Below are 23743 nucleotides of genomic sequence, written 5' to 3' on the forward strand. Positions count from 1 at the left end.
TCCGGCACCAGGTTTCTCTCCAACACCCACAGAGCCTCTCCTGGCCCCGAGCAGCCCTGCCTGGCTCGCAGGCCCTGCTTCTCACATCCTGGAGCCCGCAGGCCTCTGGACCCATGCTCCAGATGACTGGCGAAGGAAGAGTAAAAGCCAGCCCAGAACCTCCGGGCTGCTGGGACCCGTGCAACCTGACTGGTTTATAGCTACAGCCTGGTCCCAGGCCCTGGGCCTCTCAGCCCACCACGCATAAAACATCAACACTACTGCTTACCTCACTGAATACTAACACAGTATGCCACGCACAGCCTTAGCCCACTGCATAAGAAAATCTCATGGAGAGAGGTTTACATTCCTTTCATTTAAACACCAGGAAGCAAGAGCCAGAGACCTGAGTAACTTGCTCAAGGTCAACTGGCAGAGCTGGGGTCTGAACCCAGGCCTATGACTCCATAATTCCATCCATCATCCTCCCTCCTTCCGTCCGTCCATTCATCCATCCATCCATCCATGTATGTGTGGCTCACTGTGTGTGGACATGGGACATCAAACACTAAACAAGAGACAGTCCCTGGCCTCTGGAGCTTATATCTGGCCTGAGAAGCACATAAGCACATAATACACAAGGTCATTTCACTGGTGGCAGGTGCCATGGAGATGGTAACAGGACAGTGGGACAGACAGTAACTGGGGCAGGATGGAGGTGGGATGCCTGATGTTGGCAGATTGGGGAAAGTCTGTCTGAGAACATCTAAGAGGCAAGAAGGCAGCAATCATTGAAGAGCCAGGCCCAGGAGGTGCAAAGTCCCTGAGGCAGGACCGACCATGGGGCACAATCCCAGTGAGGAGCACAAGCAAGGAGGCTGGAGATGCAGCTGGGCCACACCTGGTAGGCCCTGGGGCCACGTTAAGAAAAGTGGATTTTTTCCCTAAGTTCAATGAGAGCCACTGGCTAATTCCAAGCAGGAAGTGCAATGTGATGGGATGTACAATCTTGAAAGCTCGCTGTGGCCTGAGCTGGTGACCACAGCTGGACATGGCCCCACATGGTGCTGAGAAAGAGCCTGTCGTGGCCTCAGACATATCGTGGCACTTGCTAAAGGTGATCTCCCTCGTCTCCTACTTCCACGACCCTTAGCATCCTAGCACTGTGGTCCTGAGCAAATGACATCACGTGTGGACACGCTTACTTTTGCGCTCTCTCCTTGCTCCATGCCCTACACACAGTAGGTACCCAGAAAATGCCAGACATTGGGTGGATACTTGTGAAAACAGCTGGAAGTTCATCGGGCCCAAAGCAGGGAAATCAGGGGTCCTGGACCCACACTTACCATCTTGGGGGGTGGGAGATCCGGGAGACCCTTCTGGGGGGCCATGGCGTGCTGGCGGGGCTCCCCGTTGGCCAGTGGGCTCTGCTCCTCGGGCGCTGTGGGCAGCAAGCAGAAGGCTCAGTGAGGGGCGCCCAGCCTCCAGGCAGGCCCTCACTGCCCAGGACTGTCCGGGCACATGTGCCGTGAGGTCTATTTGAGCAGGTGTTAATTACCAGGCAGCCGGCCCCTGGAGCCAACGTTGTTTTTCCTCTGAGAATAGGGGGCAGCGGTGCCCCCGCCACAGAACCCTCAGGAGGAGCTGGCTGGGGTTTCTGGCAGGCTCCGCACCCTCTCCTCCACCTGCCCCATGTCAAAAATGGCCTAGCCACAGAGCTTTAGCGAGCAGAGGAGCTGCCCTGTGGTCACTATATTAAGCCACTCTCAGCTCTGACCCTGTGATTACGGCTCTTTCCTTCCCCCAATTTAGCCAGAAGGTCAAGGGCCCCGGGCACAGTGGCTGCTTCCACATGAACGGGTTCTGCTGAGCCCCAGGCTTGGCGATGGGGCAGGAGGTGGAAAAGCCACACTGCAGAACTTGACCACCAACCCTCCGTGTGCTTTTAAGGGAAAGGCACCCAAGGCTCTTCCATGTCGGACCATTTCGGCCAGTGGCCCAGGCAGCCCTGGGACAGACAGGCGCAGGCAGATCCAACCTAGCGGCTTTGGTGGCTGATGTTTTGAAGTCAAGATTTTAACAGGATGGAGGGCTTTGGGGTGCTGGGTTTCCACCTCTCTCTAAGCCTCCGCATTTGAGTAACAGGGAGTTGGGAGACGGGGCTTCTGATCTTCCCTTTTCCACAACTAGGCAGCCTGCAAACCTCTGGGTCTCCCAGCTCTATTCCTGAGGTTCTCAGAGAAAAGTAGTGAGTAGAACTGAGCAGGGACTAAGGCAGCATGGAAGACACGCTATGTTCTTCCAATGGAAGGTAAACCATTCTGCCAAGGAGAGCACCTTAGAAAAAACCTTTACTATTAAGGCAGTTGCTGACATCACCATTTCCTCCCCCAGGGCCTGCCCCGCCCCCCCGACACACACATAAAATCCAGGCTTCTATCAAAGGACATGAAGCTGGAACCGTGGGATCAGCACCATCCACAGCTGCTTTCTTAAAACATCTGAATTATGACTTCCTATTCCTGGGCCAATGCTGGGAAAAGCTGAGAGATTTTAGGAACAGATTCCTTATCCATGAGGGGGATGTAAGACCTTTAAGAGGGAAGGAGGTGGCCCGATGAAACATCCCAAAATACATCAACCCAAAATACCATCCACCAAAATGTGACTTCCAGAAATATCCCCACCAAGCCTGTCTGTGGTGCTTGGCTGGGAGGGTGGAGGGCTGGGGCAGGACCAAGGCTCATACCTTCCCCTCTCCTGGGAGATGGCCCCTGCCCCAGCCCCGTACCTTTGTCTTGGGACTCGGCATTCTGTTGCTTGTTGACAGTCACTTTGTTCATATAAATGTATTCCTCATCAGAACCTGCAGAGGAGGGTGGGAGACACAGCTTCGTGTGATTCCATGAAGGGAAAGGGCTTCCAGAGAGAAACGATGTCCCCTAGAGACACTGTCATCTGCTTGGGTTCCAGGAAAGACACACAACATTTTGAGTTGACCAAAAGAGTCCAACATAGAGCTGGCAGATATCCAAAAAAAGAAATGCCATGTTGCTGACTGTTGGTTTAGAGTTAGCATACAGAAGTCTCAAAGGGAAAGGACTCGCTCCTCAAAGATTTGCCTCGTACTCCACCAAGGAGAGATTTCTCTGGGTTGCCTAGCATTCCATTGAAATTGTAAAACATTTCCTATCAGTCATTCTCACTTTAGTCTGAGTTACTGGCAAAGGCTAATCAAAGCAATGTTTATATATAAGATAGGTCACATTGAGGATCTGAAAGTTCACCTCCCTGGCCTCTAGGTGGGGTGCCATTGTAGGGGCCTGAGAAACCCAAATCATGAGCTCTGGGTTTCGAGGGGTGAGTGTGCTGGGAATTGGCACTGGAGCACTTCCAGCTACCTGCTCTACCCCGGAGATTGTACCTGGCAGGGGCATATCCCTTCGCCTCCTTTAGAATAATTTCTGTGCAGGTTGTCGCTTTCCTAGTGCCTGCCTGGGCAGAGAAAGGCTAATCTCTTAACACTTGCTCAGCTGCTAATGCCAAGGCCCTTTTCTCCAGATGCCTGCAGAGGAAGCTCATCCTAGTGTTTCTCCTCTTATGAACCCTCCCGAATTTCTTTCAAGGCCCTTAATTTGAATTTCCTAGAAATCTGTGGCTGATAAATTCCAGTGGCTGGAGAGTGTGTTACCGAGCCAAGGAACCCAATTCAATCCCCTGCAAAGGAGGCTGTTCAGCGCCAGTCAGTTCCCCACCGCAGGCCACATAGACTACAGCCAAGAGGCCTACAAAAAAGAGTCCCAAGAACTCAGGAGCAAGAGAAGGGTACAACTGGGTGAGTCCCCCACCATCAGCCCACGGGATCGCCAGCTCAGTGCCCAGCCCTGCCAGGACCAGTCAGGAACAACATCCCTGTCTCCCAAGGGCTGCAGCAATTCATGGAGGCAACTATGAGGTGCAAACACAGCAAGCCACACCTGGCCTATCTCCACCTACTGAGACCCAGAGGGGCTGGGTGGGTACCTTCTCCAGAGCACGTGCAAGGGGAAAGTGCTCTGCAGGGGGAGGCCGGAGGTGCTCTGCCATTAAGAGCGCAATTCTGGGTGAAACACCTAACCTGCATGCACTTGGTTTCCTTGTCTGCATCGTATGGAAAAAAACAATCACGATGAAAAATGTTCCTACCTACCTGTTAAGTGTTCAAGAGTACAAAACTCAAGTATCAGGACGTTCGAGAAAGTAAGGTAATCATATAACTAACAAAGATTAAAATGCTGGCCTAAGACCCGGGCACTAACTCACAGTCCCAATAAGGGGGAAATGGTGAAACAAACCACGGTACATCAACGTACACAGCAGCACGTCGCCTGTAGCAATAAACACATTACTGAGGAGTGTATGAATCGGCACACCATTTGGAAGGGATTTTGAGGGACAGTTTAATTGTAAGTGTTCATATTCTTCTTTCTTTTTTTTTAATCCTACCAAGGATATTTTTTCCAGTGCTTTTCAGAGAGTGGAGGTGTGGGGAGGGGGGAGAAGGAGAGGGGGAAGGAAGGGGGAGAGGGAGGGAGGGAGAAACATCGACATGAGAGAGAAACATCAATTGGTTGCCTCCCACACACACCCCAACCTGGGCAGGGGAATCAAACCTGCAACCGAGGTATGTGCCCATGGCCTGAATCAAACCCGGGACCCTTCCGTCTATGGGCCGATGCTCTAACCACTGAGCAAAACTGGCCAGGGCAGTGGTCTTATTCTTTGACCCAGCATTTCCAATGCCAGAAATTTCTCCTGAAGATAAAGTCCAGCATGTAAACAGAATTTTATTTGAGGATGTCCACTGCAATACTGTATAAGGTTTCTTTAAAACAAAACAAAACTTCGATGCTCACTAACAGGAGACCATTGGAACAGTCTTGTTCATCGATGACACTACGCAAGAATGAAAAAAAAAGTATCTCTATGTCCGCTGTTTACAGAGACAGCCAAGACTTACAGTGAAATGGAGGCATCACATTTCACAACAAAGCAGAAAAGGTACGTGAACTGTCAACAGGTGGAAATGGGTACATGGAGCGATTATAAATGTAAAAATACTGTAAAGCGGGGCACAGAGGCAAACCACAGCCACCCAAGGATACTCAGATGACCCCAATAAAGATCAAAAAGGAATCTAAGGAACATAAATCACGTCTAATGTTCCTTTTACATTTCTTTCTTCCTTCGTATTGTTGACTACGCCCACACTCTCATACAAAAAAATAAAAGGAAAGGTATTGTTATTGTTTTAACTGTTGGCATTCTGAGCAGGTGCTTCCTCCCTAAAGGGAGATTTGTAAGCTACAGAGAAAACTCGCATTGGCCACCCCAAGGGCTACCTGTCTCCCATCTCAGGCTCTCTGAAGGCTGTGGTCCACTAGGTTTTTATTCTCAGAGGGCTGCTAATCCAGTACCTACGAGGTGGGTAAGGAGGAGGCTCCCAGGACCACCTGCAATCCTAGGAAAAGCCCAGTGGATGTGGAGCTCAAAGGGGGGGCTGCTGAGCTGTCCCGTGGCCGAGGCAGCAGCCCGGGGAGGGAGGGCTCTCTCATTCATTTCCAGATGTGCACTGAGCACCAGCACTATACTAGGTGCTGGGGATACAACACAGAACAAACTAGACATTGTCTCTGCCTTCAGGAACCCACCGATCTGGGGGTTGGGGGGAGCAGACCCAAATAGAAGAGTAACACAGGTGTATGGAGCTAACAGGAGGCAAAGGTGTGGTTGGAAAGCAGTGCCCACCCTGCCCTGAGCCAGTGTGAGATGCCCGGGGGAAAGATCGTGCCTGCAGAGGGTAGTCCTTCCCTGGGAGCTGGGTGAAGGGTGGGGAGGAGAGACATGGACCCTCTTTGCTATGGCGGGATGGACAGAACATCTGAAGCTCTTCCTAGTAGAGGGGCAGCCCCTGAAACTTTCCTTGAGTCCCTGAGCAGGATATTGAGGGTCCCTGGGGCCCTCACTGGTGAAGGCAGGAACAATAGGCCCCAGTACATAGACATAACCATCCAGACAAAAAACAAAGTTAGTAGAGAATTTGTGTTACAGTAAAAAAAAACACAAAAGATGAAAAAACTTAAATGGAAAATTCCATTTGAAAAGTGTAAAACCCATGAGAAACAACAGCTCAGCCAGTGCAGACCACAGGCTGTCTCAAAGTGATCGGCCCCCTCTACCTCCAAGCCCATCGGGCTGAGCTGCTTTTCTGGGGGAAACACGGTGAGGATGAGAGGAAGAGAGGCGCTCTAATTCCTGGGGCTTTGGATTCTGTCCTGTGCGGTACAGATTAATCTGACACACTGGAGTTTGAGGAGAGCACAGTGGTTAGGTACACCCGCCCAAGCCCTGCTCTGGCCCCTGTGGCGATGTGCCTCAAGCAAGTGACTTCCCAAGCCTCGGTTCCCTTGTTGGGAGGATGGGGATGACAACTCTCCCTGACTTGGGGTGAGAATTGGATGACACAAACCATGTCACTTCATACACTAAGCACAGCGCTGGGACACGGTAAATGCACAAATAATGTCAGCTGCCGTCAGGAGAATGCTGAGGGGGTCAAAAGGGAAGTTCTCAAACAGTGGCTATTAATAAGTGGATTGTCAACCTTAAGAACAGAAGCGACAACCACAGGCCTCGGTGAGGCCGTGCACATGTATTATTAGCGCTCTGGGTGGCCTCTCGGGGTGATTCACACTGGGAAGCCCACTGACCAGTTCTCAGCAGCCTCCTGCAGGCCTGCAAGCTGCAGACACCAGGGGTGGAGACACACAGAGACCAAATGGGAAACAAAGGTCATCCTGCAGCAAGGGCCATCGCACGGTAAACCCAGACGGGGACCCCACCCGGGGGCTCTGACAGAGTGGTCAGAGCCAAGCACCATGGCTCAGACCCCCTGACAGAGGTGTCTTCCAATTCCCAGCAGAGGTTCTTTATTCCCGAATATTCTCAGGGCAGGGCACACGGCTGACGGGCTGGGGAGTGAGCTGTGTAAGGGATCCGCTGATGGGCCCTATGGGGGTGACTCACGCCTCTCTAACACACCGGCTTTGTAGTGCCGCCTTCCCACCTGCCATTCCCACCTTTGATAGGCCAGCCAACGCTCACTACAAAGCCAGGAGGGGCCTGGGAACCGGGGGCGGGCCTGGAGCTGAAAGACCGAGGGGCTCAAGGAAAATGCCTCTGATGACAGGCTAGGGGAGCCGGGATTATCTCACCAGAAGACAAGGCTGAGGGCACATAGCAACATGTTCGGCTTTACGACTTCTCGGTTACTCAGAGGCTAGAAATGAGTTCCACCGGGAACAAAGACAGGAAAAGGGACCTTGACAGGTAGCCTGGCAGGTCCAGGCTGGACGCAGGGAGCGTTTCCTGACCGCGATGGCCAGAGCAGGTGCACTCCCCTTGCCTGGCACGGAGCAAGGCTGCTCCTGCAGAGAGGCAGATGGACAACATGCCCTCTGATCGTCCCTGCCTGTCCCCAGGCCTCGCCTCCAATTCTCAAACACCCGAGATAAAAATAAACTCAGCTCAACTGTGATGACTTCACAAGAAGGCTTTGCTATAAAGAAAAAAAAAATCTGAATGTGCTAGAAATGACACCGTATGTCCACAGGAAGACTCGTCCGAGAATGTTCAGAGCAACCTTATTTTGTAAGTCTCAATGTGTGACAAACTGAACTTCCACCAAGTGAATGGAGCAGCAGATTGCGGCATGTCCGCAGAAGGAAACGCTACTCGGCAATAAAAGGAAGACACCACTGACACGTCCCACAGTGTGGCTACATCTCCTGAGCGAGAGGCCGGACATGACGTACACACTGTACGATTCCATTCACACGAAGCTCACGGGCAGGCCACGCTGACCTGTGGTGGGAGAAATCCGAACAATGGTGCCACGGTGGGAGGGTGGGAGGAATTCCCTGGGAAGGGGCATGAAAGAACTTTCCGGGCTGATAGAAATAGTCTATGCCTTGTTTAGGGTGGTAGGTACACAGGGAGTACACAATTGTCAAAACTCACTGAACTGCAGACTTAAGGTCTGTGTGTACTCGACTGTGTATAAAACTTACCTCAGTAAAAAAGAAAAAACTATGAACTCAGCATCCTGCGATTTACAAATTCTTAACACTATATCTTCCCTTTTTTTCTTGGGCTGTGTGACACTGGGCAAGTTACTTAAACTCTCCGGGCCCCAGTTTCCTCCTCTGTCATCACAGCTCCAACCTCACAGGGCTCTTGAAGATGAAACAAGTTAATACGTGTGTGAGTGGGAAACGCTCCATTAAGCCTCAGTTATTATTATGTTTGTTATCCCTTCTCTACTTTCAACCAGTAAGGAAAAGTGTTTCAAAAACACTGTGTTGAAAACCTCACTCATGGGCTGATGTGTTGAATAGTTAGAGATTTCTGGGCTTCCATTCAAGTCACATCCTTCCTACGCTATTGTTATGGGCTGAACTGTGTTCCTTCAAAATTCACATGTTAAATCCTAGCCCTCAGTAGCTCAGAGTATGACTGTATTTGGAAAAGGGGTCTTAAAATAGGTGATTTATGCTAAATGAGACCATTGGAGGGGGCCCTCACCCAATATGGCCTTTGTCCTTACCAGAAGGGAGATCTGGGCACAGACAAGCACAGAGGGAAGATGGTATAAAGACCCAAGGTGCAGACAACCGTCTACAAGCCAAGGAGAGAGGCCTCTGAAGCAACCAAACCTGAGACATATTGATCTCAGATTTTTGGTCTCCAGGACTATAAGAAAATAAGTGTCTATTAAGTCACCCAGTCTGTGAAACCTCCCTATGGTAGCCTTTGTCAATGCAATGGTCTGTCCATTTCCATAGGGACCTCTCCCAGGCCCCTGGACCACACTTACTGCTGCTTTTGATGTACAGCCGAAGGAGCTCAGCCAGACCACTCTTCTTTTCTGCGGCTGTGCTGCTTAGGTTCTCCTGGTCCAGGACCTTGAGGAAGTCTTCCAGCTCTGTCAGCAGCTGCTCCAGGGCTGGAGACAGAGAACAGAAGAAACTTTTACAGTGGCCGCCTTCTTAAAGGCCTAGCTCAGACACCCCTCCAACCCTGCAGCATCCCACCACAAGCTCCCTGGTCTCAAGGGGAGGGGTTTGGGGTGAGGCCAGGCAACACGTGGGAGGCCCAGCCAAAATGCGGGAGGCCCAGTGCCAGGGTCTCAGGGAGAGGAAAACAGGCCCTCGGCTTCGAGGTAAACAACCTTGGCCAAAGACACAGGTCTACCATTTGCTAGAGTGACAGTGGCCGAGATGGCCCAAAGCAAGCCCAGAAGGCCATCAGAGTCTGGAAACAGGATTTTCTTCCTTGATAAAGGTCAATCAAAATAGCTCAGCGTCTAGGGAATTTGAACACAGATCAAACCCACAACCATCAAAAGAAGTGCTATGACTGACCAGTTGTCCATTCTTTCTCCAAGGGTGAGGAAACACAGAATCACTCCAAAGAGATGAAAAAGTGATCAATTTGTCTTGCAGACATATGGATGACTCATCAAAAGACACGCTTAAGCAAATAAAACCACTCCCTGAGTTTCTTCAGTGATTGAGCCACCTCAGTTGCTACCAAGTCCAGCATCTCTCCCAAGAAGGGCCGTGGTCCCATGGATCCAGTTACCAAATGTGTCTCTCTCAAGGGCCACTGCCACAGAAGCACTTGTCAATTTCCCAGCCGGAACCACCTTGCAGAAATGCTAGTGCAGAGGGCAATAGTCTAGGAGCAGAGCAATCATCAGTATTGATATTATCATTAGTGTCCTAGATCTCTACTAAGAACACAGCACAGAGGGAAGATGTTGCATTTACTGATGGGTTCATCACCTTGGCTCTCCCTGCCTGCCCGGTCCCCAGAATATGCTCATTAATGGCAGCCAGATCCTTGAGGGTCTAAACAGTGCTTTCTGACCAGTGGAATCACCTGGAGAGTTTGAAAAAATCCTGACACCCAAACCCACCCCAGATTAATGAGCAGAATCTCTGGGAGTAGAACCCAGTGGTCAATAATTCTTGAACCTCTGCAAATAATTGCAATGTTGTAGCCAACTGAGAACCCCAGGTCTAAACTCAGTGCCAACTGAGAACCACTTACTCCAAAATTAAAAAGCAGAGTCAGGACAGCCTGCCCTTTGCAAGCTCATGAACAAGACAAGACCAGCACAGGTGAGGCAATTCAGAGACCAAGGCATACCACCCAAACTTCGAGCGTCAACCACGAGATACCAGCTTCAAGTGTGATAGGAGATCAGACAAGAACATGACTGACCCTAGGCCTGGAGGGCTTCTGGGAAGAGGAGGTGGTAGGGTAAGGCCTTAGGTTATTTTTTGTTTTGGTTTGGTTTGACACAGCTATTCATGAGTTTCCTGTTGAGCTTAAAGAAGCTGAACCAGGGAAAATAAAGGGTAAATTTGAACACTACGACCCTGAGCCTTGAACTACAGTGCAGAAGGAAAAGTGAAAGGGCCTGCAAGGGCAATGAGGGTCTCGGCTGCATTTTTCCTGACCTTCTGAACTTCTTGAAGCTGTTCTACTCCCGTTGCTTCTGAAAAAAATAAAAAATAAAGGCTCCAAAACTGAAAGTGTCTCTTCACTTCCACATCCTCAGCTATTCCCAAAAGCTGCGTGATTCCTGGAAAACAGCCTTTGTTTATCTTCACATCAGCAAATGTGTACTAAGCCAAAGGGTGAAGAGTGCTGTGCCTGGCCCTGGTGAGACAGATGCGACCCAGATGGGGTGCCCGGCCCTTCCAGGGGCCCCATGTCTGCAGAAAGGGGCCCAGTGAACACACAGGGGGAGAACGGAAGTAACTGAGGGCTGTCTCCAGGGCTCAGGGATGTCCCAAAGAAAGAGACAGACTTTGGGGTTATCAGGGAGTGGGATTTATAAGCTGGCCATTGAGGAATGAAGAGGAGCACACAAGAAAGAGGCAGAGGCGCTTGGGGAAAAGGGAATGAGACGCTCAGAGGTGTCTGAGAAACCACAAGGAGCATGGGGCAGGCTGGGGTGGCCTCAGAGGGGAGCGGGTGGTCTCTGGGGCCACAGCTGTGGGATCAGATTGCGCAGGCAGATCACAGGAGCTTTGTTTGTTCTGCGAAAGAGTCGGTATCTTATCCTGCGGGGCCTCTAGGCAATGCGGCGGGACGGCCATGGAACGCGTTCTTCAAGCAGGCTAGAGAGAGATCTGCAAATAGGGAGGACCATGGCAGGGGGGCAGGGGGGCAGGGGACCAGGAGGGGAGGCGGGGAGGCCAGCGAGATGACTGCATTAGTGCAGCTGAAAACGGTGAGGATATGACCTAATCCCAGCAGCCGGGGGCCCATGTAGGACAACGCACCCCCACCCCAATTCTACCAGCCATCCTACCAGCGCACAGCGTGGAAATGGGCTCCTGAGGCTGAATTACAACCTAACTCAGTCACGTCCGTAGTAGTGGCACCGGGGCTCAAATGCAAGTAAGTCCATGTCCAAGTCCAAGGTATTGGCTGCCTGCCACCTTTGCAGGTTTATCTGGATCACGGCGTCTGGCTCCTGTTCCACCACAGTCCACGAGGCAGGGGAGATGGGAGGAAGGGCTGGACTCGAGATATGACAGCGAGAGCCGGTGGGACCTGGTGGTAATTCCATCAGATGAAGGAACTGTGAGAGAAGATGCCCCTGGGTGACTGAGAGATGTGGAATGCCATCCGACACACAGGCCTGGGGACGCTGCCACGAAGCGGGCTGCTGTGGTCCCCTGCCACCGGGGAACTGAGGCACCGGGCGGATGGGTGGGGGAGCTCGGAGAAAGCAGATACCCTCTTTTTCCTCTCAAGTGGCTGTGCTGGGTGGACAGTAAACAAAAGGGGTTGAAGAAACTCAGGCCGTGAGCCAGTGTCACCAAGCCCGGACGTCATTTCCCCTCCTCTCTGGATCTGCATCACCCTTCACGGTGCATCCAGGTCCCTCCTCCAGAGTCGCCCGGGACCAGCAGCACTCAGCTTTTCTGCCACCTTCTGCCTCCCTAGGTTCCTCACTGTCAAAGCCAGTTGCTCACGGTCACCTCAGTGTATGCCACGTCTGTGTCTCAGGCCAGGCAGGAGCGCTCTCTGGTCAAGGGTCAGCCTTGCTAGGTTTGGGCGTGTGACAAGGTGCTGAGCACAACAGGGGCTGGCACTCCTGCTATGATCACACCCTCTTGGGTCCATCTACAGGCTCTAGGAAAGTATAATCAACAAAAGCAAGGCCCCAGTTTGCGCTAACCCCGTGGACAGTTTTCAACCCTCGGAGCTCAGAGGGGCGGCCAATGCCCCCGAGGAATGTGGCCGTTTCATTGAGGCTCTGGAAAGCGCTCGTCCCAATCCCAATCCCCTTCCCCTCCCCACCCCACCCCACCCCACCCCATACTTCTCATTCGGTCTCTTCCCCACCGTCCAGCGGAGGGAGGGAAAAATAAGTGTGTTGTTCGCTCTGGAGACTGTAGGCCCTTGTGAGGGCTTTGCATCCCAGCTCTGTTCAAGTTCAGAGTTGTCTGCTCGGGGTCTGACAAATCATCAATAAGATTGTTGTTCGGGGCTTCCGAGGCCCACGCAGCGCTGGGCGGTTCAACTGCTCGATTCTCTGCCCTTGGCCTTGGCCAAGCTCTGCCTCCAGATGACCTCCACCCCCGGTTTTTCTCATCTTGAGGCTGTCTTGCTTTTTGGTCACTGGGTTCCCAACCCTAACGTCTTACCAACAAGCCAAAAAAGCTGCCCTTTGCGGTTCCCCTGCTGTGTTCTGCACGCATTTTAATTTATTCAGCTGCATCTGCTGAAGACCCACGATTAAGCCTGACTTTCCTTCCAAACGTGAAACTAAGCCGACCGAGTCTTTAAGGACTCGCAACCCTCTCTTCGCCCCAACAGTTCCCAAGATCAACCCACTGGGCGCATGAACGCAACCGCTGGGGACCAACCAAAGTTAGGGACCTGGTAAAAGTTTCTGTGAGAAGCAACAGAATGGAGGGTGGAATTTTCCATGGAATTTGTCACGTAGATCTCTCCTGATCATAGAGAATCCAAAACCTGAGCCAGCCTTGACCAAGTACCTGCGTGTGCTTGACGTGTTCCTAGGAAGTGACGTCCTACCTTGTCTTTCTCTTTTATGCTTGTAATACACACACAGCATAAAATTAACCATTACAGCCTCTTTAAAGTTTCCAGTTCAGTGGCACTGAGTACATCTGCATTGTTAGGCAATCATCGCCACCACTATTTAGTGCCAGAATGTTTTTATTACCTGAAACAGACACTCATTAGGCAGCTGCTCCCCATTTCCTCTCCCCCCCGATTTGTGGCAACCACAGATCTGCTTTCTGTCTCTGTGGATTTGCCAATTCTGGACATTTCATGTAAATGGAATCATGTAATATGTGGCCTTTTGTATCTGGCTTCTTTCACTTAGCGAAATGTTTTCGAGGTTCGTCTGCGTTGTAGCATGTATCAGTATTTCATTCCTTTTTATGGCTGAATGATGTTCCATTATATGGATAGACCACATTCTATACATCCATTCATCATTAGTCAAGAAGTGGGGGGGTTTTAAGAGAGGTATTTCTCTGCAGTAACATCCTGTTTTCACTGTACAGTCCTAGTATTTTGGTTTTTTTTCTATTCAAGGATATTTTTTCTATTGCTTTTTCAGAGACAGAGTAGAAAGGAGAGAGACACACACACACATCAATGTGAGAGAGACACATCGACTGGTTGCCTCCCACATGCGCCCAGACCAGGGCTGGGGATGGAGCCTGCAACCGAGGTATGTGCCCTTGGCTGGAATCGAACCTGGGACCCTTCAGCCCGAGGGCCGACACTCTAACCACTGAGCAAAACTGGCTAGGGCAAGTCCTAGTGTTTTGATAAACACACTCGGCTGTGGTAACTACCACCACAATCAAGATATTTGAGCATTTCTATCACCCTCCCCCCCACCACCAAAAGTCCTTTGTGCCCTTTTGCAGGTGACCCCTTCCATACTCCCAGGCCCTGGCAACCTGCACACCCTTTGGAGTCTGACTCCTATTACTTAACATAAGGCCAGTGAGATTTACTCATGTTGCTGCACATAGAAGTCGTCTCCTTTTAACTGCTGTATAGTATTCCATTGCATGGATGCAGGAGGCCTACCTGTCTCCATATATCCATAGACTACCTCTTTCGGGTGCTTCTGCACAGCAGGTTTCCCATGTCCTGACACAGTCAGTCATACTCTTGAACGTACCTCCTGCTGACTTCAAAGGGCATGCCTGTGTCACACACTGAGTGGATGACCGCTCAGGGTCATGCAAACAAAGGTCAAATGGTGATTCTCAGCAGTGACTGCACACTGGAGTCAACAGGAAATTTTAAAAAATTCCTGATCCTTGTTGCATTCCCAGACATCCCATGTAATTATTCCAGGTGTGGTCTGGGCCTCGGGAGTTCAAAGCTTCCAGGTGATTCTACTGTGCAGTCAAACCACTGAGATAAATGAAGGTGTGGTTGCTGCTTCGTGAAAAATCTTCTTACTTTATAAAGTTATTTGTAAGAATCCTTAAAAACCAAATTTCTATAGTGCTTCTATAGGACTCCATTCTGGTTTTACATGTACAACTTTCTAGGTTCATGCCTGTTACATAGTCAGATACACTTGAGTATATGTTCCCCCCCACCAAAGTCCTTTCCCTTCTGGACAGTGAAGGTGCAGATGGCAAGGATCAAGATGTCTGTATGTCTACACATCACTGAACCTAGGTCTCTGTCCTTCCCAAACAAGGGGACGCTCTCATCACTGATCATCAGCACCCAAAAGATTTGCAGGCTGCCCCTGCATGCGTCTTTGAGTTGGGCTGCTTGGACCCCAGGAGGCTGAGCCAGAAATGTAAATAACTTTCTCCGGATAAATACTCCAGGAGTTTTTCTTTATCTCCAACTGCAAGAAATGGCGAGAGGGAGAGGGTTTTGCTTCATTTACTAGCACTGTGAGTGCACCGCTCCCTGCCGAGCCCAACCTTAAGGTCGGCTTGTCATCATTTTTGCAAGATCTGTTTTTTCTCACCTATCTTGGAGTCTCATCACTTAAAACTTTCCCCAACAGGAGGCCACCCTCTGCATTCCCAGATTAGCTGTGCGGGCTGAGAGATGCGATAGGCGCTTTGCTGCTGCTCGCACTACTGGAAAAACAGTTCCAGTTGCTCAGCGCTGACCTCTCAAATGGAACAAACCTCCCCACGAGCAGAATTCCAACCCCAGCTACAGAGCCAGCTGGAACCAGAGCTGCTCAGCAGGGTCCTTCGGAAATTCACCCAGTAACAGCCGAAGACCTCAAACCAAGCGCAGTGAGGCAGAGGGGCCCAGGCCTGTCCAGGGCCACCTCCACTCGGACTGCCCAGATAGATGCATCACCTGTCAGCCCAACAGCATGTGGGCTACCACTTGGAGGTTCTCCTATTTTTACTATTTTCTTTTTGTCCCACGAATGCAAATCGTTGGTCCCCAATGAAATGGAAAGCGCTGTGTGGGTAGGTACCACCTCTTCTGGTTTGGTTCCCCCCACGTGGAAATTCTCTGCTGTACATAGGGCTTCACACACACACACACACACACACACACACACACACACCCACCCACCCACCCCACCACCACCACCGCCGCCTAATGAAAACTCCCCCTACTATCTGGGCTGCCCCAGCAGGCCTGGGCAAAGGGCTCACCAATCCCTGGTCACAATTCCGGTCCCTATGTGGGCCAGTTAACATCTCTAGAATGAGCATCCAGAGGTAGCTCTTGGCAGCTGATGTGGCTGGGAGACCAGGAGGCATCTTGCACCTGGAGGATGCTCTGGTGGGATTTTGTAAAGGATGCAGGTGGGAAGGGCATGGAAGCAGCTGCTCCTCTCGGGACCAGGAACCCAGAGCCAGAAAAGTTCAATGCCCCAAGACACTCCAGCGGTTCAGGGGGGCCCATGAGGGCAGAGGTGAGCCACCCCAGTTTCTAGCGGTCACCAGGGTCCAGGCCAGACAAAGAGGCTTTGGGGCCCAGGAGGCCGTTGTTCTTGGGGCCCAGTTAGGACATTCCTGAAGTGAAATCTGCCAGAAGAGTGGCTTCATTGAGACTCTGGCAGAGGCTAGTTATGCGGGGGGAGGCGCAAAAGTTCAGCTGGGTGGCTCCCTGCATGGCAAGTCACACAGTGGGCACAAACCATTGGTCGTCCCTGAACAAGAGGCTGTCGGGGGTCACTCAAGTTCACTTTGGAAGTTTGGAAAGTACTGTGTTAGTTAGAAAATAAAGGAAGGCAGGAAAATCACAGTGGTTCTCTCTCCGTGGGGAAGTCATTCCGTTGCTGTACCCTCTGCATTCCTCAGCACAGAGGAGCCCTGAGCCATTACCTGGAGAGACGCCCGCGTAGCGGCGGCCACGCTTCCCGTTTTGGCTGCAAACTTAGGCTTGTCCCTGTGCACTTGCTTTTGTATTAGAGAGAAAGTACACAAACTAAAGACGTACAGAAAGAACAAAAATTACTGTACCATTCAGACTTCTTGTTTCTCCCCAACATTTGGCAGAAGTAACGAAGCTCCACTGGACTGAAGAGCTGGTGGGGGCTTTTTCATCCTGTCCAGGCCTCCCCTGCCCAGGAGGTCAAGATCAGCCCAGCCATCCAAACCCACAACCATCACCTTGACTTTGGAGCCAACTGGCAGGAGGCTGACCCTTGGCCTGATCCAGAGCCCTGCCTCGGGGCTCCAAGGATGCTGGGCTGAGAACAAAGGTCTCCCCACCTCCCAGGCTTCTTTGTCTGTCTGGCCTGGATCCTGGTGGCTGTTGGAACCTGGAGTGTCTTGCCCTTGGAGTCATGCTCCCCTGAACTTCTGGAGTGTCCTAGGGGGTGGGGGTCACGCATTTCTTGTCCTATGTCCCCTGGGTTTCTGGTCCAGAGGGAGCAATGTCCTTTGTGCCCTTCCCACCTGTACCAGGTTCCAAATTCAAATTGCCTAAATCTTAGTTCCAAATCTTTTTTAAACATATTTTTATTGATTTTAGAGAGAGAAGAAGGGAGAGGGATAGAGATAGAAACATCAATGAGAGAGAGAAACATCGATCGGCTGCCTCCTGCACTTCCCCTACTGGGGATTGAGCCTGAAGCCCGGGGAATGTGCCCTGACTGGAAATCCATCCAGTCCACAGGTTGATGCTCAACCACTGAGCCACATCAGCTGGGCATTAGTCCCAAATCATGGTTCCCTCTTGCCTTCACCACACACTGGCTGTGTGGCTTTGGGGAGCTTAATTAACTTCTCTGTGCCTTAGCTTCCTCATTTGTAAAATGGATCGGTATAGCTACCAGGTCCTTTTCTTTCTTTTCCATCCTCTGCCCAGCTAACCCCGGTGCCCACAGCACCACAGCCTACCTGCCTTGACAGCTGACCCAGGCAATGTTCCTTGGGGCAGGGTACACCACTATTAAAAACACTGCCTCAGAAGGGATACCCCATGAGCGTGGGGGGTGGGTATCTGTTGCTTTTCCCCCTTCTCCAGCATTCACTTGCCCTTTTTATTTGCATCCAATCTTTCTTTGGGAGTTCCCTTTACCCAACATGTATCTGTGGTTTGAGTGGGACTAGAACCCCACTCCCGACTAGACAGGCAGCTACATGACCCTGGACCCAGCCAATCAGAGTGTTTCATTCTCCCAGCCACAGCGACTGGCTTAGGGATGGCGTCGTGACTAGAGCCAAGCCAGTGAGCTTCAGCCTTGGGACTCTGCCTGGAACTACTAAGAAGTCTCCTTCCCAAGGGTCTTGATTTTTCATTAAGCCAGACTGAGCTTAAGGAAAGGAGACGCTTCCCAAGGATCTCTGCAAACAGAGCATGAAGGCCACAGCACACATTCTGACCCTGGAATCTGTGTCGGGCAGTCTGCATATACAATTTTAGTTCATCTCGTGAGGTAGGCGGTATCATACTATCATCCCCATTTCATGGAAGGAAGAGCTGAGGCCAAAGGAGGGTCACACTGCTCAGAATCAACAGGCCCTTCTGGCCCAAGTCTAGATTTTATTCCATTAATGAGTCTACTTTACATTAGTAAATTACTTTACTTATTAAAACAGACTGTCCAGAGACGGACATTCAAAAACATTCTAATGAAAGCAAAGTGTAGGGAAAGATCCAGGGGGAAAAGCACCTTGAGAAGCCTGGGATCAAACGTCACCAAAGCCTAGGGTGAGGGCAGAGGACAAACAGGCAAAGGGCAGTGAAGACAAGCTTCTACCTGCCTCGAGAATACGACAGGACTGGAAACTGGAGGGGGAATTCCAAAGGCCCAGAGAGGGCAGAGCAGGGCTTGACAACTGGGGAAATGAAAGGATCTGAGCAAAGACCTTCATTTGTTCCAGGCAGTGCTGATGGATCTCAAGATAGTCAAGCCCTCCAGGGCAGCTTGCAGGACAAACAAGGATGGAAGCTGGCTCAGGGAGCAAAACTGGTATGAAGAGAATGCCTGATCCTGAGGACAAAACAGCTGCTAAAATGGGTAGGTGCTGTTGTTAAGGGTCCGCCTAAAACAGTCCTTAATATTAGGAAGTGGGAGAAGCCAAGGTCCCCACACAAAGGAGCAGTTTTAATGAAGCTGGCAGGTCTGAATGACTGTTTAGCTGGACTAACCCTGCTTCTGCTGATCAGAACGTCTCCACTGGGCAAGAACTGATGACCAGGCCAAGAGCTGGATAGAATCCCTTGATGTGAACTCCATCACCTTGGAATCAGTGCCTTTAGTGGCCTTGCAGGAATTAGAATTGAAAATGGATAGAAGTCAATTATTTTGGTCTACTGAGCATTCTTTCCCCTTTCTTTTGGTATTGGGAAGACCCACTCCACATGGTTCAGATTTAGCTGACCCCGCCTTAGCCACAGGAGGTGGGGATGTAGCCGAGGACTGGCCATCCTTCAGGCCCCAGAGATGGGTTCGAGCAAGGCCACAATTTCCCCTAGGACTTGCTCTCTGGGCTTTGGGAGAAAGCAGTCTCTCTTCTCTTTGGATAACAAGCCGTATGTATACGGGAGCTGAGTACACTCCTCCCTTTCCAATCTGAGAATGAAGCCATGATCAGAGTGGAGCAAAGTTGATAACTAGAGAAAGAGACAGAGCCCCACCCGCACTCCCGGAGTCCCTAGACCCAGCCATGCCTGAAGCTGGGTTTGTACTTGCCAACTACATAAGCCAATAAGTTCCTTTTTTCACATAAGCTGGGTATTAGTCAGTTATGACAAAAAGTCTTAACCAATATGGAAGTGAAGGTTGAACACATGATGGCTCCGTGTAAACCACCCCATTTACAAGGCTCACTTCAACTTCCCAAAGCCATAAAATGGCCCAGTAGTAATCTTCATTTCCTGCTCCGTTCGAAAGTCCAAGTACAAAAGAGATCTCATGGATGACGGCAAATTCTCACTAGTCTTTTCCTTTTTTAAATCCTCACGTAAGGTTATGTTTTTATTGATTTTTAGAGAGAGAGGAAGGGAGAGACAAAAACATCAATGTGAGAGAGAAACATCGACCAGCTGCTTCCCAAACGCACCTCGACCCGGGACTGAATCCACAACCTAGGTAGGTGCCCTGACCAGGAATCAAGCGCGTGACCTTTTGGTGCCCAGGACGACACTCCAACCAACTGAGCCACCTGGCCAGGGCCACTCTAGGCTTTTAATGAAATAACGCAAAACTGCAAGAAATTCGCAGGGCTGTGTGCAGGTGGCCTTTTGAAGACCCTCCTCAAATTCACCTTGCTTCTGAGAGGTGAATGATGCTCCACAGTGGAACCGTCTAACTCACTGGCCGCTAGCCACATGTGCCTACTGAGCTTGTGAAATGTGGTTAGTACGCATTGAGATCTGCTGTGAGTGTAAAGACGGAATTTCAAAGAACGCAAAATACCTCAACAGTTGTAACATATTGATTACATGTTGAAATGGTGGGATGCGTAATGTACTGAGTTAAATAAAATATATCCTTAAAATTAATTTGGACAGTACTGGTCTGAAACAGCTCTCGTAGACTCAGAGCATTATAAAAGCATGCAAACAATCACCCATCTGGCCCAGCCAGCGTGGCTCAGTGGTTGAGCATCGACCTCTGAACAGGGAGGTTGAAGACCGATTCCCGGTCAGGGCATGTGCCCAGTTTGCAGGCTCGATCCCCCGTAGGGGGCATGTAGGAGGCAACCGATTGATGGTTCTCTCTCTCATCATTGATGTTTCTCTCTCTCTCGCCCCTTCCTCTCTCTGAAATGAAAAATAAATAAATTTTTTAAAGTTACCTGTCTGCTAAAACTAAACAATGCTGAGAGAGAAAGGGACTTCACCGAAGTCACAGGGTTAGTTTGTAGAAAGCTAAATTTCCTGTATCTGCCCAACTCACTCCAGACTGAAATTGAAGTAGTTTTGTATCCTAGAAAGGAAACAACAAGGGTCATTCTTGAATGAGAGCAAGGGGACAAGGGCCTGGAAAAGGTGTTGCCTTCTAGACATGCTGGTCATGATTCACCAAGGTGAGAAGGGGTGAGCAGAGGGAAGCCCTCCCCTCAGGGAAAGAGCTGTGACCAGGATGAAAACTATTTGGTTGCTCAGTGCAGGATGTACTTCATCTACATGAACAAAGAGCCCGTTATTCATCAGAAAAATATTCTAAATTAAACCCTCGAAGCCGCATTATATAAACAATAAAAAGGTAGCACAGTTTTGAGTTGGATCATTGTTTTTGTTTGATGTTTCAGCCAAAATTTGTCAAGAGAAACTGCTGGTGTACGATTTCCGACCATTCTGCTGCAGTTCAGGTTTGGGGAACATTTGGCTCTCTTTTCAAGTGTCCCTTTCCCACCTTGGCCCATCTCAAAGGCACTCCTTAGCTTCGTATCTCCCGCCTCGGCCTCCTCTCTCTGCTTCAATTTCTCCAACACCGGCCCCAGCCTCGAACACCCTGGAATAGTCATTAGCCCCTTGTTCTCAGGCATGACCAAGTTCTCTAATGCAACATCCACGCACACCACTCTCTCTCTGAACTATTATCCCCTTGACCCTCAAACCAGGCTTTAAGTGCACCTCAAGGTGCGGTCATCATTTCATCCCACCGCCACCCTGGCCCTGTCCAACCACACCCGCTGGTCAGCAGGTATCCTCAGGTGCCGGCCGAACATCAGCAGTCTCTATAAAGATGTACTGAGCACAGGGCCTTGCTACGCAATGCAGGGGGCAAGGCGAACAGGCAAACCCCTGCTTCCCTATTTCTAATTTGCATGCATTCCTTGAAGTCATAAACCAAGGACGCATGTCGCAACCTTCCGTGCGTGCAATGTCGCACTGTCTCTCTTATCCCCCCCCACCCCCCCGTGGTGCTCAGCTGAGGATGTGTCTCATCAACACTGACATCCTAGAATCAATCGCCCTCAGTCACCTCCTCTCCTCCGGTCGCGGTGATTTCCCTGCTGCCTCAGTGAGGGGTATTGTGCGCTGAATTAGCTCACAGGTTTGACCACGGAAGGCAGCGCTGGGCCCAGGTGAAGAACCCCCCTTTCAGCACCCGGCTCTGAGTACCCGCCCTTTGCATGCAAAGCCGGTTGCTGGGACCCCGTCCTGCAGCTCCAGAGCAATCCCAGCTCTGAACTCCACACGTGCTTCGGGAGCTGCTTCCTCAGAGCCACCTGGGAGCCAAGCCGCCATTCACCATTGTCCTGAATTTAATTTCAAAATACAATGAAGTACAAGTTCGGCAACAAGGATGAACAGGTTTTATGACGGGCCATTTTCTACTGAATAAACCGTGAACACAGAATTACAGTTCAACAAATAACACAAAATACTATTAATAATAAACCAGTAAAAGATAAAGAATACAAATAGGAAGGAGACTGTTAATATTGAGAATGAAGTCAGCCAAATGACTGACAAGGCTCATCATGCGAAGCTCTTCTAATAAACCTATGTGGTAGATACCATCAGCCCTGAGATGAAGAAACAGACTCAGGGAGGTTAAGTAACTTGCCCAAAGTCACACAGCTAGTAAATCCAGATCTGAATTCAAATCACTCTGACCCCTCCCGTCATCACCTTGGTTGGCCTCCCTTGCAATTTCTTCTTTCAAGTTCAGATAGTAAAACACACACACACACACACGCAGTCATTTACGAATAGAGCCTAGCAGAGAAGGCCTACCTAAGGGAATTCTGTTTGCCCAGGTCTATAGAAGTGGGAAGGAATCATGCCTATTTTGCAGGTTGGTGTGAGGATTAATGAAATAGCTTGTGAAAACCACCAGACACAACATGGTATTCAATAAATGTTATTACCCCCTGTGGTGGGTTGAATAATGGCCCCCAAGAGGTATGGCCAAGTCCCAACCCCTGGCACTGTGATGACACTGTATTTGGAACAGGGTCTTTGCCAGTGTGATTAAATTAAAGATCTCAAAGTGAGATTGTGCTGGATTTAGGGTGGGGCTCGAAATTCAATGACCGGCGTCCTTGTGAGAGGAAGGAGAGGGAGCTCTGAGATGCGGAAACACAGGGGAGAGACCATGTGGTGACAGAAACAGATTGGAGTTAATGCTGCCACAGCTAAGGAACACCAGGTGTCACCAAATGCTGAAGAGACAAGGACCCTCCCCTAGAGTAAGAGTGAGCATGGCCCTGCTGACACGTTGACGTTGGGGTTCTGGCCTCCAGAGAGGCGAGAAAAGACGTTTTTGTTGTTTTTAAGCCACCTCATTAGAGGTGATACGTTGTGGCAGCCCCGGGGACACGAAAACTCATGGAACGAGAGCGGAATATTTAGACATAGCTCAGGAAGAAAACAGAGAGCTCAGTAAGGAACAGACAAAAGGTTAACCTGGTTGGAAAAGGTCTGATTTTCCACTGGATAAAAATCTGGGTAGCTTTAAAATCAGTCAGGACAAAAACTTCCAAATTTGAAAACGTTCATTCTAGCGAAACAAAAGCCCTCCATTTCTGCCATAAATAACTGAACAACTTTCAGGGAAAGCCGCGCGGGGCGTGGGCCCGGGGCTTCTAGGCAGGAGCCTGACAGGTGCAGGGGGACAGCTGCACGCCCGGGGAGGGACGTGCCCAGGCCGCCCCCGCTTGGCTCCGGCGGGCTCCGAGCCTCCTGCTCGCTGGAGCTATCGCGCAGGAAAAGGTCCTGGACACGGGCGCAGAGCGCTAAGAGCACGGGGTTCTGGGAGTCGGGGGAAGGCGGCTCTTGGAATATGTGCCAGCCTCAGAAATTCCAAGTTTAAAAACAAAAAGAGAAAAGAAATTCCAAGTGGCGTCTCTCGGAAGGTCCGGAGCCCACTGGCATCCCATCCTGTGTGCGGCCTGTAGCGGGTACGCCACACGCGTCCCAAGGCCCAGAGGCAGGCCAGCTGTCCAGTGCGCTGTCCAAGAGTCGGTGCCCTGGGCCCCCAGCAGCCCCGCCTACAGGACTGAGGGGGGCCCTGCTCTGGTTTTGAGTCCTGGGTCCTGTCGGTCCTAGGATGGCTTGGGATTCGCCAAAGGAGCCTCAAACTAAGGCTCACGGAGCAGGCGGCACTGGCCTTAGTTCATTTCACTTAATTCTCCCCAGTCTTATAAAATAGATTTTTATTAACCGATCTGAAAGTTGAGGTCACTGAGTGAAGTCACTTTCCTAAGGTTACAGAGGTAACCGACGGCAGAGCTAAACT

The 23743-nt window shown here is 50.6% G+C and overlaps 1 protein-coding gene across 8 annotated transcripts in view; it reads right to left on the reverse strand.

The window, feature by feature from the left end:
• The window catches only part of AFAP1L2 (actin filament associated protein 1 like 2), a 75154-nt gene that overhangs the window by 21450 nt on the left and 29961 nt on the right, over positions 1 to 23743 (reverse strand). For all 8 annotated transcript variants that reach the window (XM_081157402.1, XM_081157401.1, XM_081157400.1 and 5 more), the window contains exons 2-4: positions 8894 to 9022; positions 2771 to 2845; positions 1326 to 1420 (exon numbers count right to left, since the gene is read on the reverse strand). In XM_081157402.1, the coding sequence (XP_081013528.1) occupies positions 1326 to 1420; positions 2771 to 2845; positions 8894 to 9022 (299 nt within the window). The remainder of the gene's footprint in view (positions 1 to 1325; positions 1421 to 2770; positions 2846 to 8893; positions 9023 to 23743) is intronic.

This window comes from Miniopterus schreibersii (assembly GCF_964146895.1).
Source record: "Miniopterus schreibersii genome assembly, chromosome: 14".
Taxonomy (NCBI): Eukaryota; Metazoa; Chordata; class Mammalia; order Chiroptera; family Miniopteridae; genus Miniopterus; species Miniopterus schreibersii.